This window comes from Mixophyes fleayi, chromosome 2, assembly GCF_038048845.1.
Source record: "Mixophyes fleayi isolate aMixFle1 chromosome 2, aMixFle1.hap1, whole genome shotgun sequence".
Classification (NCBI taxonomy): Eukaryota; Metazoa; Chordata; class Amphibia; order Anura; family Limnodynastidae; genus Mixophyes; species Mixophyes fleayi.
This window is the reverse complement of record NC_134403.1, coordinates 70,400,429-70,416,310: the sequence shown is the minus strand read 5'-3', so window position 1 is coordinate 70,416,310 and position 15,882 is coordinate 70,400,429. Positions and strand designations below refer to the sequence as shown.

At 40.5% G+C, this 15,882-nt stretch overlaps 1 protein-coding gene across 3 annotated transcripts in view; it reads left to right on the top strand.

Annotated features, from left to right (window-relative positions):
* ZNF385A (zinc finger protein 385A) overlaps positions 1-15,882 on the top strand; it is a 271,869-nt gene that overhangs the window by 221,912 nt on the left and 34,075 nt on the right. For all 3 annotated transcript variants that reach the window (XM_075199238.1, XM_075199237.1, XM_075199239.1), the window contains one exon: positions 12,995-13,157. In XM_075199238.1, coding sequence (XP_075055339.1) covers positions 12,995-13,157 — 163 coding nt within the window. The remainder of the gene's footprint in view (positions 1-12,994; positions 13,158-15,882) is intronic.

Below are 15,882 nucleotides of genomic sequence, written 5' to 3'. Positions count from 1 at the left end.
TTTTATGTATGTTTGGGTCATTCTCCAACTGGAATATAAATCTACTCTCAAGTTCTCCTTGGTCTCTTGCAGACTGCAGCAAGTTTGACTCCAAGGTTTGTCTGTATCACGTGGTTTGCAGTTATTAATGGCTGCACTTTAGATTCAGACTCTGCCCTACCTCCCACATAAACATCTGATCACAAATATTTAAAACAGTTTAAAATATTTTGAAGGCAGTGGGGAAATTACAAGGTGGTGCGGAGGAGTGGCCTCACACACAGGATGGGATTCCAGGATGTGTCCCGGATGTTTGAAGGCCAGCTCAGTTCAGATGTTCAAATGTCATCGCTGTTGCTGTCCATGTTCCTCCGTTGGTGATCTCGGCAGCATTCCTGGTGGCAACAGCTGCTGCCACCACTTCTGGGAACAAGTGTCTTGGCCCTGTTTCCAGCAGGGAGCACGATGCCAAGCGAAATGCCGCTCACACAGCTACTCAGAGATGTCGGATAATCACAAGAGTGACCATGCAGCACAAGCATGAAAGTCCTCTCTAGAACCAAGAGGAAGGAGATCCAGTTAGTATATGGTGAAGGACAGTCATGCTTGCCAACAGCTAACTTTGTTAAGATTTCTAAAATCACTAGTCCTTTAGAAACCACCTTCCACTGTCTGTCCTCATTTCACCTATACCCCAGCACCGGTAGCTGCACAGAAATGTCAGTCGCCAGTGAATGCTTAAACATTGCTGGTTGACAATGCTTCTGCCTTTATAGTGGCCTCTCACACTATCCCTGCACCAGGTACAATTGTTATTCTGCTACCCTATGTATTAACTGGTCCCTTTAGGTGTAAGCTCATCTGGGCAGTGCCATCTTTTCCTTCTGGTTTAATGTTATTGCGTGTTATTTATTTGTATTATGAGCCCCTCAGCAGTGTATAATATGTTGGCTCTTTATAAATAAAGGATAATTATATATCATTTTGCTCTCTGTTTTGACAAGTGTTCCGGTTCCGGAAGGAGAGAAGCACCTTGAACTGAGGTTTATTTGAGTGTATCCAAATAAAGAGGTGGATACTTGTGAAATCAATTATTGACTGTTTTTTTTATTTTAATTAAGAAACTATAAACTTAAAGTAGTGTGATGTTATTGGTGAGAATTTCTGAATAAATCTAATTTGATTCCATGATGTGAGAAAATTAAATGTGGAAAATGCAGTTTGTGGATACTTATTATAGCCATATTATTATTAAATAATTATTTTTTTTTGTAATACAGAATATAACAGTAGCAAAAAACCAACTGAATTGCCTTAGAAAACTACCTCGTCTACAATGTTAGAAAAACAAATCACGTCCTCCAATTGATAACATGATTTGCAATTTATATGCTTGTGAGCTGCAAATTCCAATTCAGTTTGATAAACAGTTTGATACGGGCAGCATGGTAGCTTAGTGGTTAGCACTTCTGTCTCAAATCACTGGGTCATGAATTTGATTCCATGGCCTTATCTGTGTGCAGTTTGTATGCTCTCCCCGTGTTTAGTGGGTTTCCTCCGGGTGCTCTGGTTTCCTCCCACACTGCAAAAACATACTAGTAGGTTAATTGGCTGCTATTAAATTGACCTTTGTCTCTCGCGGTCTGTGTATGTGTGTGTATGTGTGTGTATATGTTAGGGATTTTAGACTGTAAGGGGCATATTCAATTCCGATCGCGATCCGCGGGATCGCGCCGGAACGGCCGCGAACCTAATCCGCGGTACCGAAATAACGTGGATTTTCGTTCGCAGCCCATAGGGCTGCATACGAAAATCTGCGTTATTGCGGTACCGTATTACCGGCAGTACTGCTCATTTTCCGCGGTAACACGCGTTACAGTGGACCGTATCGGAATTGAATATGCCCCTAGGTGTCAATGGGGCAGGGACTGATGTGAGTTCTCTGTACAGCGCTGCGGAATTAGTGGCGCTATATAAAAAGCAGATGATGATCATAAAGATCTATTTCCTCTCATTTCCCACTATTCCATTTTCAATAAAACAGAACTTGTCCGGTAGCCCAGACTGTTCACTTTGTTGGAAAAATAGTATCTTCATGGATTTTTTTTTTTTTTAAGGGTGATTTGTGCACAATAAATCCAAACTCTCCAAAGAGTAATTGTTTGCTCGATACTCACTCCTGCAGAGTGTCTATGTCTCTTGTCTTTTCTGTAGCTTGCGTCAGGCTGACAGTGCTGCTTCCTCTAGACACTGCTGTGTACATAGAACGCTTGGTAAGGCTGACCACTCATAGGTAGAGAAGCTACAGAAATGGTAAGAGTTAGATAAAAACTCTACACTTTCTGCTAGAGAGGGTTGGTAACAAATCATTGAAAGTAGTGTAGGGCTTATATTTGTAGATGTAGTGCATAGCTTACTGCTCTCAAAGTCATCCTTGGGGACTTCTGTGAAAAACCCCTCTCATCGTCAGCCTCTCAAGTACCAGATGCTAAAGATATGACAAGTATTACATTTGTGCTTCTTAGGGGCTTACATAGTGCCTAATGCACTGTGGTGCTGATGCATAGTGGGCAGTATGCCAGTTTGTATAGCATATCTTGAGTAAAACCACTTTTTGCATGCCCAGAAAGTGGGCGCATGCATATGCTTCTAAGCAGACTTGCGTGATTCTGGCATTTATGACCGGCTGCACCTGGAGAAGAGAGATGGGGGAGGGAAGGGGTGTGCAAACGCAGGCAGAGTACACCAAAGGCATGTTCACACAAGTGCAGTTCATGCAGACCTGCAGAAACACGCATATATGCCTGTTAGGACGTGTGGCACCTGTGTACTGCCAGTTCCAGGAGATTCCGGAGGGGAGGTGAATTGGCAGTACGCAGGAGGATAGAGCACCGTGTATCTCCACCTGTTGTTGGGGTGGTTGGGCTGCAAAATGACGCGTCAAAGCTTGATATACCTATCTGTAATAACATATCAGTATGTGTTTTAAAGAAGTGTTACAAGCTACAACAAGCACATCTGACAATAAAGCAGGAAGGAGCTGGAGGTCGTAGGTGAAGGCTCGATGGGCTACTGGCCTAGCACCACCTGGTGCCCATCACTGCATTAAGGTTAGGTAGGTGTAGGAGGACTGTGGGCAGTGCAGATGGATAGGATCCTATCTGTGTCACTTTTCATACACTGCACTACAGTTGCATTGTTTGAATCCAGGTGTTAAATACTATGAATTTCCATTGATTCCAGGTTATAGATTTCCGTCCAGGGATTGGAAACATCCTTTATAATAAATCTTCAGTTAATGGTTTTATTGATTATGACCTCTATGAAAAGGCTCATAGTTTCCTGTTCTCCCAGAATGTCCAGGAATCTCCCAAATTTCTAGGAATTCTCCCTGACTCCCAAGGGAACAGTACACTCTCCCGCATCCTGCCCAGTTCCCTAGGGGCGTACTATAGTGACACGATTCACAGCGGGGGTGTTGCCACGATGACACCATTTGCTTGTCCGCGCTCCTGCCCTTGGCACAAGGATCTCCCCGAGTGAAGATCCTTAATTGGCAAGTATGATTTAGATATGTACAGAACTTTCCGTCTGATCTTTTGTCAACCCATAGATTGTAAGCTTGCGATCAGGGCCCTCTTACCTCTCTGTATGTATTACCCAGTATTGTTTTATCACAGTTTGTTCCCAATTGTGAAGCGCTACGGAATCTGCTGGCGCTATATAATAAATGTTGATGATGATGGCGATGATGATCACTTAAACTTTCTTCTCACACACACACACACACACACACACGTTTGATCTAGACCAGGCTGAATGCATACTGTAGTTGTCAACATTTAAAATAGTTTCCAGGGACATTTTGCTGTTGAGTTATAACATCTAGGCACATCATGTACAATATTGGACTCGGAATGGGGAAAGGGAGGGGGGGGGGGGGTGGAGCACTACATGACCATCATGTAAGATATGCAGAATTTGAAATACCCATCTTCGATAAATATTAATGTATAAAGCCCAGAGATTCGGAATTAATGGTAAAAATCCCATCTAACATGCAGAGATAGAGAACATTTATTGTGAAGTTGAAAAACAGGGACATATTAAGAGACAACATTTTCCAGGGACAAACCTTTAAAATTCGGGACTGTCCCAGAAAATTAGGCAGAGATGCCAACTATGTCAAATCATTTCAGTTGAATGAACAGTTATAGTTCACACGTTTTTAATGTGATTGATTCTACACAAATACAGTGGCTTGAAAAATATTCAGCCCCCATAGAAAGCCAGTAGATATGTCTGTATTACAAATGACACTTACACCAGGGCCATCTTTTCCATTGAGCATAATGGGCAGGTGCCCGGGGGCCCCACGGGCAAGGGGGCCCTATAGGCAGGGCTCTTAATTAGAATAAATAATCCTGCAAAAGAAAAAACCTGCAAATAAAACCTTCAAGGGTCACTGAGCAAGTACATCTATCTATCTCTATCTCTATATATCTATATCTGTATCTCTATACATCTATATCTATCTATATATATATATATATATATATATATATATATATATATATAGGGGCCCCCGGTGCACTGCTTTGTATTCCTTTAGCTGAAAAATAAAAACTGAAAATTTGTTCCACTTAAGTGAAGTGAGTGAGTGCTTAAAAACACATTTAATACTTGACCTGTGGGCTTAAAGTGCTAACATGGAAATTCCAGTGTTTTGCAGAGATCACTTTAAAGAAAACAGCATGTGTTCAAGTTCTCTTCTATTTTTTGTACCATCGCTAAAATTATCTTCATTCGCAGCTCCCTTGTACTTAACAAAATAATGAGGCTTTTCTATTTATATATCCAGCCCCTGTTTGTGTGCTTTTGCGTGAATACTGTAAAACTTGTTTTAATTACCTCCCACATTAACTTTCCATTTCACACTGAAGTAAATGAGCTGCTGAGCATTTTCTTACATCTTCCAAAGAAAAATCTTGTGCATTCCCCTGTGAATGTGACGGCTGTTGTGTTTTACTATTGGGTGACATTTTGTTTAAGAAACCCTGGCAAGCTTACATTGTTCATAGGGAAGAGTTAAATGATTTTGTCATGCGTAAATAATGTAATGAATTGCTTCTCATTGGCTTGTCATTCTCTCTAGCTGCAAGCTAATTTGTGTGGCAATAAATCGTACTTTCCTACTCTCCCAGAACTTATGGGGGACTCAGAAATTTAGGGGAATCCTTCTGGGAGAGTAGATTAACCTGATGCCTCTCCTCTTGTAATAAGTGCAGGGCCTCGATGCCCCGCCGTGCAGGTCCTGATGACGCGATTCTGGGGCCGCTGGTATCCTGCCCATGTGGGACCGAAGAGCAACAGCACCGTACCTCTTTCCTGTAGAACCAAAAAAGCTCTAATGAATCCTGATGTTGCACTGTCCCTTTAACTTCTCGCAAAAAGGGATAAGGGGGAGAAAACAACCCCCACTCTCCCAGCCACCGATGTTAAAAGTGAAAACATGGTCCAGGCAGATTCACATGCAAGATAAGTGAATTTACCTGAACTGGATAAAAGGACAAGGGGCTGGATTACTTCCTGCTAACCTGTGTGCGTTGAACTATGTTTCAGCCAGCATTCTGAATCAATGCTCTACCTACTATCCAGCAGTCTTAATCCAAAGTAAGCAGCAGCTACATTCACCAGCAAAGAGTTACTGCAGCAGCTACACCCAACAAGTGGTTTCTGGTGACAGTGAAGGAGTCTGATGATGATAGTTGATACTTCCAGTCGGTAAATGTCTGGTAGCCAAGAAGCTTCAGTAGAAGTGGTCATTAACAGTGGGTTATTGATGGTAACACACACACACACACACACACACACACAGACACACACACACTATACAGTTTTCATGTTTCACTAACGATATTTGACTGTAAGTGATCCGTGTTTTTTCTCTTTTTTTCCTTTTCCCTTTTTTCTAAAATAAACCCCCTTTATATACTCACACAAACACACATATATGGAGAAATATTCACACTATTCTTGGTCCAATTTGGAGTGAAATAAATACTTTGTGGAACAGTTTTAAAATGTTTTGCTCATTTCCAGCCCATTCAATAGTCCATAAGACTTCGCTATATCTCACGTTTCTCTTCTAGACATGAAATTCCCTCTTGTTAAAGATTTTGATTGAAATGTTCATTATATAATTTTTAAAAAAATTTTTGCAGCAATATTTTTATTATATCATTTTTTAATGCCTCTGTATTAATTGACTTTTCTTTATGTACTGTGCAGAGAAAGACCATCAATAAAAACACAAGTTAAAGTGGACAATTCTGTAAAAAAATATTTTTCTTACACAGACATTGTTTGGGGAGGGGCTTTCCATTTTCTTCAGTGCCAAGGTTGACTTCATCCAAGGTGCACAGCAGGAAAACTGTGACATGTAGTGGTAGCCAGTTCAGGAGAGGCCATAGCACATAAAGATATGCAGAATAAATTAACTGCCATTATTACACATGGCACTTATGTTTGAATAATTATTTTTATATTGGGTATAGTATGTCAAAAAGTGCATTTCCCTGCCGGAGTGCGGCTGTAAGGTGCAATATGTGTACCATCAAAAGTATAGGAGAGTCAAGATCTCTGCCCGCTCTCCTGGAATGTCAGGGATACTTCTGAATACCTGGTTGGGCTCCCGGAGTGCAGGTAATTCTCCCGCATCCTTCCCACTTCATAGTGAAGTAACTGGGATTGGGGTATTGATGATGCTATCTGCAGGGGCCAGATGAAGTGATTTGCAGTGCCCCGTCCCCCTACGTACTGCCAATACACCTCCCCTCAGGGTCTCCCAGAGAGGAAAAATTAAAAGTTGCTAAGTATGCACGATCTTCACCTGCTCGGAGCTGGTGCAAATGGCAGTGCGTCCCTCTGCACAGCAAGGAACACCCCTAATGCACCTCTTCATCCCATTATCTCCTTTCTATAAGCTTGTTTCAAAATATGAAAGCTCATTTTCGTGCTATTCCGCAAAACTAGATGCGTCAGTGCCTGTACTCTGTACAATGCAAGGAATGTTCTTGTTCCTCTCATCTCCTCCTATTGGCCAGGATACACCATATAAACCTATGCATGTAAATCAAGGTGCAGTAGCATAAATCGGCACTCTTTATAATATATCTTCCGTGGAGACAGACACTTAGTAGGCTGCACCAATATTCAGAGAATGCAGCCTATAGCTTCACTAATCCCTCATTAATATTTGTACATCTTGAAGTGCCTCAGTCATGTCCCTGGTTCCTAGTGAAATTTAGGCTGCCTTTTCTTGATATTGGTTCAGGGCAAAAAATGGCTGCCTCCACTTGTCACCTTTAAAGAAGGCAATGCTCTGAAAATCTCTGTAGCAGTTAGTGTGCAATGTTTTAATCTAAAGAGTGCTAATAATAGAGTAGAAATTGACAAAATCACGGATTTTCCTTACGAAAAGTGATGTAAAAGAAAACGTGATTCACCAGACCAGGCCACTTTATTCCATTGCTCCATGGTCCAGTTCTGGCACTCACGTGCCCACTGTAGGCGCTTTTGGCGGTGGACAGGGGTCGGCATGGGAGCACTGAGCGGTCTGCAGCTAAGCAGCCCCATCCACAGCAAGCTGTGATGCACTGTGTGTTCTGACACCTTTCTATCATAGCCAGCATTAACTTTTTCACCAATTTGTGCTACAGTAGCTCTTCTGTGGGAATTGACCAGTCGGACTAACTTTCCCACCTCAATGAGCCTTAGGTGCCCATGACCCTGTCACCAGTTCACTAGCTGTCCTTCCTTGGACCACTTTTGGTAGGTACTAATCACTGCATACCAGGACCACCCCACAAGATCTGGCGTTTTGGAGATGATCCGACCCAGTCGTCTAGCCATCACAATTTGGCCCTGGTCAAAGTCGCTCAGATCCTTACCCTTGTCCATTTTTCCTGCTTCCAACACATCAACTTAAACCCATTGACATGTGCCATTGTAAAGAGGTAATCAATATTATTCACTTCACTTGTCAGTGGTTTTAATGTTGTGGTTGATCGCTTTATAAGTCACATTGTCCAGGTTCTATAGGAAAAACGTATAGTTGACACCGTGGCAATAGTTGCTTTATTAAAGTAAGATTAATAGATGGGATTCTCTGCACAGATGAAGAAGAAGCAGAGGCAGATGTGGATTTCTGCTAACATAGTGACATGTCAAAAGTATAGCATCTGTTAATAAGATCCAGCTATGTGCTATCCTATGCACACCAGGAACAATTTGGACAGCAATAGTATGGCAAGTACAGTAAACACACAGCTCTGAACAGAGAGATTGTTCATTATCTTCAATTAAGCTTCAATCTTCTCCCATGATGCAACAGTAAGAATTATATGGTGGTAATGGGCTGGCCCATCATTAGAAGCATCCGATCATCTCTTCGATTCAATTCCTGATTCCCAACCCACAATTTAATTGCAGTGGTTGTGAGTAAACAGATTTTTTCATATGGAACTTATAAATTATAAGTATCATTGTGATTAAAAGTCGATGTCTACAAATCTGCCCATTTCCCTTTCTCCTGGTTGTAATTGTGGCTTTACAGATCCGGCCTTCTCTGGCAGTAAGGTGGCTGACAGATTCCCCTCTGCCCCAGGAGATCGCTGCTGTGTTGTGGATATGTCCAGCCAAGAATTTTTCAGAGGCGACTTCCTGTTAATCCCCAGTTATCTAAACACTGAACTGAGGCGGCGTGGGGAGATATTAAGCGTATGTCGACTCAATGGCAGCCAAAAGGGAAAACTGCTCTCTCCTTCTGCTCTTGTCTACTTTCCCGGCTCCTTTTTGTACTCGCAGCCTTCTCTCTTTTGTATTTTGTTTGTATTGCCCTTATCACAATCTGTTGTGTCTTTTATATTTTACGTTCCTTACTTTTCAATCATCTTTGTGCTATATTTCACTTATACAGCTTTTAGTTTATACAGTTCACCAATGTTCCTGTGTAAGCAATAGTGCATGGTAAAACAATATCATGTTATTGTCTTACAATTACTTGGCCAGTATGCAACATCCCCATCATTTAGAAGCCCGTGTCCACTCCCTTATTTTTTTTTTTTTTTTATATAATCCATCCATCTATCTATCTATCTATCTATCTATCTATCTATCTATCTATCTATCTCCATATCTCTCTCTCTGCATGTGTGTGTATGTATATATATATATATATATATATATATATATATATATATATATATATACTTAGCTGATCCCACCCAGTCTTAAGACATCATTTGAAATCCAACTGTATGAGAGACCCGGGGGCTATCTGCAGCTACTAGCTTCCTGTGCATGCTGGGTTCAGACGTGCAGTAGGAACAGTCAATGCCGGGAGTCAGGAGGGAAAGTTTATTGCTAATGGTCGCAGCAAGAACATGTGAGTATTCTCATACAACTATATTAGGAAGGATCTTCTTTTAGGTTGGGGAAGAGGAGTGGAGTGAAGTTTCCGTTTAATAAGTAGATATTCAATGGAATCCCTTTGTCAGTGTATAAATAATATATTTACTGAACTTTGAAATACAGTTGAAATTTACTGTGAATTATTGATACAGTTTCCTTTTCTAAAAACATCAGATAAGGCAATACAAAAAAGTAGTTCATAAGCCATCTGTTTTGCTAGTAAGTAAAATGAATTGCATGAAACTCTTGGTGCCACAGATCCATGTTATCAGTAGAGAAATGAGTGAGAGAGTTCTCGAGGAATGCAGTTCTTTTCTGCATCCGAGTTCTGCTGGAGGGATGGGTGAGAAGCCAAAAATGACATACGATCTGATGCTGGCCCAGGCTGTGAGCTCTCTCTCAACACCTATTACTACAGCCAGCAACGTCTGTTTGTATCTAAGCCGCTTTTGGAGTAAGACATGCACTATAGCAAGGTCTAATGATCCGTCCAATGTGTACATCTCTCTGTACATTTAATTGCTTGTGTATAGGAATGTATATAGAGCAAGAGGCAGCTTTATAAACAGTTACCCTTCACAAGACTCTGCTGACTCTACAGCGTGTGGGAGCAGTCTCTGATCGCTGACCAGAGGTCAGAGCAGATAAAAATAGTTTATATAATGTTCCCTGATTGTGTGTATATATAGCTTTTTCATGCCTTACTTTGTTTTTGTCAGCTGGCTTTCTCAGGCTAGTAGAGGCCCCTTACATAGGGATCCTACTCCTGTACTTATCAGTTTACAGTTACATTTATGGCGTGTTTGTCAGATGCTTCAGCTGCTCTTGTTGCTTGTAGATTCTTCCTCCGTGAATTAGAAGGAGGAGGTATTATTAATCAACTAACAAGATTCCACTGTGACAGCCATCGCTGCAAAAATGTAATGTGAAGCCACTAGGGACCAAGGAGCATGATAGAAAGTTGATCTGCGGCCTTGTTCCTTTCTGAGCCAAGCAGTGCATATTGTTACAACTAGGCAGTTCAGTAAATAACTGGTAATCCTTTGCTAATATAAGGATAGCGTGTTCTCCAAATACCCTGTTTTACACCAACGGTGTTTTCAAACCCTCAGTAGATCTGACCTGGTATAACCCATAATTATTCTCCTGGGTCTTGAAGAATACATTCCTAGTTGTCATAATAGACTGGATATAAAACAGAACAGAACTCCCCTTGTGCTGATATCACTGATAGTATAAAACACTCAGTATATTACAGATGTCAGTGAAACATTACATAATTTTTAGCTCTCACCCTTATTAAATAAGGCAAACAAAATCCTTAAATCTCCAAGTTAGTTTTAGAATCCTTGGCAGGAAAGACTTTGCAGAAAGTTGTGTTACGGGATCAAATTTGTTGTGTATGTATATGATCTAACTCAGCTGTGAGCCATACTTACACAGACCACATGTATTATATATTGGCTAGCTATAAAAGAGGTCTGATCCTTGCCTGGTGTACATTTATAAGTAAAACAAGTGAATATTTGAGTTATTGGGATGTGAATGATACGTATGTGGAGGAAAAGGTAATATTTAGGTCATGAATACCTACAGGAGTGGTTGGTTTAGAGAAATGTTTGTATTGTGTGTTTGATCATGGTGTGGGGTAGTTAAAAAAATCATTTAATTATAAGGCGCCTCAAAGGGTCTGCAGAGTTGTACACTGGGGGTTAGAGCAAACTACAACAAGTTAAATGCTAGTAGGTAAAGCTGGGTACACACTACACTGTTTTCGTCCAATAATCGGCTCAAACAGCCGACATACGACAGCTTGTTCAAAAGTCGGGTCAGTGTGTGCAGTGACACGATGGTCGAAAGTCTGCCCAAATGGATGATTATCGCCTCATTTGGTTGGTTGTACCGTTTAATATTTTCGTTCCAATCTCGTTTCCGCTGTGTAGTGTGTATAAACTTCCGACCGATCCACAACAGTGAGTACAAAATTACAGTCATTGCTCACGACAACATGGCTGTAAAAAGTCGCTAAAGGGACGTCCGCTCTTCCCTTTATTGTTCTAAACAAGGCTAGTGTGTATGCAGTCCATGGACCGAACGATCGGAACATCGATCGCATGTAAAATTGCTCAGCATAAAAAGTTGGTCGAAATTTCTGTAGTGTGTACCAGCTTAATTTGTAGTTGTGTGGAGATTATGGTGATATAAAGAATGATTGAGAATATGAGCCATTTAAGCTGTTACTTGTGATCTCTGTGGATAATTTGCAGCCGGCATTATTAAGTTGCACCACCCTCTCTTCTCCATCACTTTCCTCACTTTTGACATCTGTTTAGTAGAGAACACAGTGTATTTTTACTAGCCAGAACAGCTGATGGACAGGAACTCAATAGTGTACATTTCAGGATGGAAGACAAATCCAGGAATTTATGTATGTTCCTATGTAAATATTGATTCAGTAATTGCCATATATTCTTCAATTAAATTACTACACCTGATTTGTCCCCATATTGTATGCCTTCGATGGGATGCTGACGGAGATTTCTGGGAATTGTAGTGCAGTAAAGGTTGGAAGGCATCCATGCTGTATAACATTGCTGTGATTGTTGGGGTTCTTTACCTATGTTAACAGAATAACCACCTGTAATTGAATAAGTCAGTCAGCAGTTTATCAAATATCTATAGAAACGATCGATCGGAGCACAGAATAAGAGACCACACAAGTGTCTGGTTTCCAAACTGAAACTGCTTTACTCCAGAAATAAATCATATAATTATACATAACAGTTTTTAGAGGCATAGAAGCGCAACAACCAATTAGAAAACAGTAAATTATGAATACAATAAGCTAATGATACATTATGCGTATTCTGCAATTTGTACGTTTTAAACAAGTCTTTCTTATGTTTTTATCGTCTCATGCATTTTCCCACCAGTCTTAATGTTACTTTTCATAAAACATTCAGCTGTGCGTCCTTGGCTTGTTCATATTCTCTGAGAACATCTTTTGCAACATTTTTCAAAACTTCAATCTTTGTCTTTTCTAATTCTAAGTACAATATCTACTAATTTCTTTTAAAGCTATAACATAATGATTACTTATATGGATATATCATTTTTATTTTGCAAACTCTCACATGATCGCCTAAACCTGTTAATATGCTAATTGAGTGGACATGTTTTGGTCCTTGAGGAGTAGGACAGAGAGCCGCACGGAATTAACAAGCAGCATTTTTACTGGCGAGTGTGAATCGGTACAGAGATAGTTTCATATTTAATAATACAGCTTTCCAGTTCTCCCTCCTGCTGCTACCAAATGGTCCTGTCACAGACGGAGCCATACATGATCTCACACAGACTGACAGTTGGGCAGCATATAAGTTACACAGCACGACACAGAGCATCTGAAGATTACAGCATTTGTTAACATAACACCCAGCTAAGAAGCAGCTCCCTCGTGGTTCTCAGACAGGTATTTTCTCTGCAGTTACCTATCAATATGGAGAATAAAACACACTTTGTCTATTAACTTGTTTTCTTGCAGAATCAAGCTGAGGCGCATTATAAAGGGAACAGACACGCTCGGAGAGTGAAGGGGATCGAGAACGCCAAAACACGACAGAAAGAAGGACAGCAAGATGGAGACAGAAACACCCCTATGATCAGCCCTGTACCCAGTGCCAGCGAGAGCGATACAGACAGCAAAGGTGACTGAGATATGACACTAAGTTCCCTATCTTTACTTACCCATGTCATGTTTACCTGCCGGTGTCATGTGCAAAGAGGCAATCTGACTGCAAACCATGTCATCTGCATAACAGGTAACAGTCTTATTTGGAAGGTTCCTGGAGCACCTCCATAGACAAAGCTGACTACCTGTACCCACATTTATACACTTATACATAGGGAAGAGCATGAATAAGTAGTGACATTTTCAGAGGTTGTAACTGATCTGTGCTTAGCTATAGCAAAAATATCTTTGTGATAGCAATATTAAGAAATTGAGTGTGACAACAGTATACATATATAACGATAAAGTTCTATTTAGTAGAAATGTATCACACACACACACATATATATATATATATATATATATATATATATATATATATATTACGTGTGCATGGGTGTCGAATGATAGACTGGTATTCAGTATACTGTGTAACCTTAATCTGAGAATTGTTGTAATTTAGATGTAGGTCAGAGCCTAAACTTTCCCTAACTACAAGAAGTAAAGGATCTACTCAACAATGCATTGTAACCTCTCCCCAACATATATTGTTAACAATGTATGTACTATCTGCCATATACAAAGTTTAATACTGTTCTATATATTAAAATAATTTAGTGAGTTTAGCAGCATTTGCAGAGCATATGGGGAACCCAGATTGCAGCTTCCCTGTGAGAAGAAATGTAGAGGAGACAGCGCCTATGCTTTGCAGCTGTCTATATATGATATGTGCATTTCTGGAATAGGAGGGGGAGACACTGTTCTGCAAGTCGAGGTTGGATATAAGCATTGTAAGCAAATTGTGCTATATCCCTGTAATTAATACAACCTTCAATAGTGAGGTTTTTTTTATTACAAATACAATGTTTGACATCTGTTCTCAGGAGTAACTATCAGCATAGTATATTGTTACCATCATAGATCTGGACGAAAGAGGCTGGATTGCGTAGAGCTAAATTGCTAAGTATTCCAGTGGCACTGAATAAGTAGTGTGTGTCGTGATCTACATACTTCGCTTCTTGTCTGTTTTAGGAGTTAGGATGATTTGTTGCAAACTAATAGCAGTCTCCAGAGTCCTAATTTAAAGGGTGTGTGAAATGTAGCTTTTGGTGTGTAACTGAGACAGATGCAGGAACTGTGCCAAATCAAAAAGTGGTCTACTAATTAGACTCTTAAGACTTTCCACCCAACAATTCAAGATCAACAGAGCTTTTTAAGAACATGTCCACCTATTCCAACTGGAATTTCTTAATATGACCCCCTACCTACTTGCTATAGTAGGGCAGATACAAGTTAGAGCAGATAAAAGTTAGAAGGGGAGCACAATGCACTCCCTCCTCTGGAAAGGCCATGTGACCTTCCTGCATTGCATAGAGGAGGTCACATGACGCAGAAGTAACCTACCCCCATTCTGCCTCATTCTCTGCTTATTAACCAGATAATAAGATCGGGAGCAGCCGTCCGGGGGGCCGCAGGTAAGTCTCTGCGGAAACTATGTAAGTGGGCAGCTAGCACCTAACATTAATGTATCTGTCTTTCCCACTGTTCACCATGTTTTATCTGTCATCTCAGCAGTGGTTGACAATTTTATTAACTGAAGGATTAAGCTTGTTATACCGACAAATTACCCTGTGGAGCTTATTTAATAACATGTCGAATAGAGTTATGATGTACTGTAACCCATATCAAACACCCAGGTATAAGCGTTTAACACTCTAGTGTGGTCAGTGACAGACAAGATTTGGTTGCTATGGGTTATAGCACACATGTTCTCCTATTGGATGCGCTGTCCTGGGATATTTTTTTTTATAAATTCATCAAAAAAAAAAAATCATCATTTTTCATTGCCATGACAGATGATAATTAACGGGACAAAAGCTGTTAATTAATAAACAAGCCCCTAGATGTGCTAATGTGCTTTAGAATAATGAAAAGGCTTAATAGCTTTATGTTTGCAAAGGAAAATAACATTCCCAGTAAAGAGTCAGATTTTTGTCCATCAGGCCAAAGATAAACATTACAATGGCTGCTGGTTCTTCAGTTTCTCACTGATGCTTTGATATATAAAAAGATAAAGGTGCATGCACACTGGTGATTGTCCCTCTGAATGTGCTCCCTTACATTCACCTGGTGTTCAACGGAGCAGAAATGCACCTCAGACATGTTCATGGAGAAGGATGACTAAAGTTCTATGTTCCATCTTACTATCTCCCTGCATTACCCTAAATGTCTATGCGTATGTCCCTTACTCCCTGTGACAGGATGGACCGCTTATGCCACCCTGTCTGTTGATGCTGGGAACCGCCTGGGCTTACTTTGCCACCGTTCCCTTTCTACCCTGTTCTCAGAGATAACGATTTCCTATCTCACAATATACACAATATCAAAAATAAGTGCATTGGCAATTATATAAATAAGCGGCCTGCGCTATTTCCTTTAAATAAATTTATACCAAAATGTATTTATCAGTGATCCAGTCACACTCCCCTCATAGTGATATTACAAGCTCCATGTAAATTGCATTTCTACACCGGTCACTTCCAGCTGAATGGAATAGAGCACAGACTGAGGGGCAACACAGAGGAAACTGCCCATGTGCATGCCCTCTAAGCTAATAGTCTATGGAGGTGCAAATAGTTATAGCTGCTTCAGGTAATTAATAAAATAGGTAATATAGGATTCAACTATAGGCATATACTATG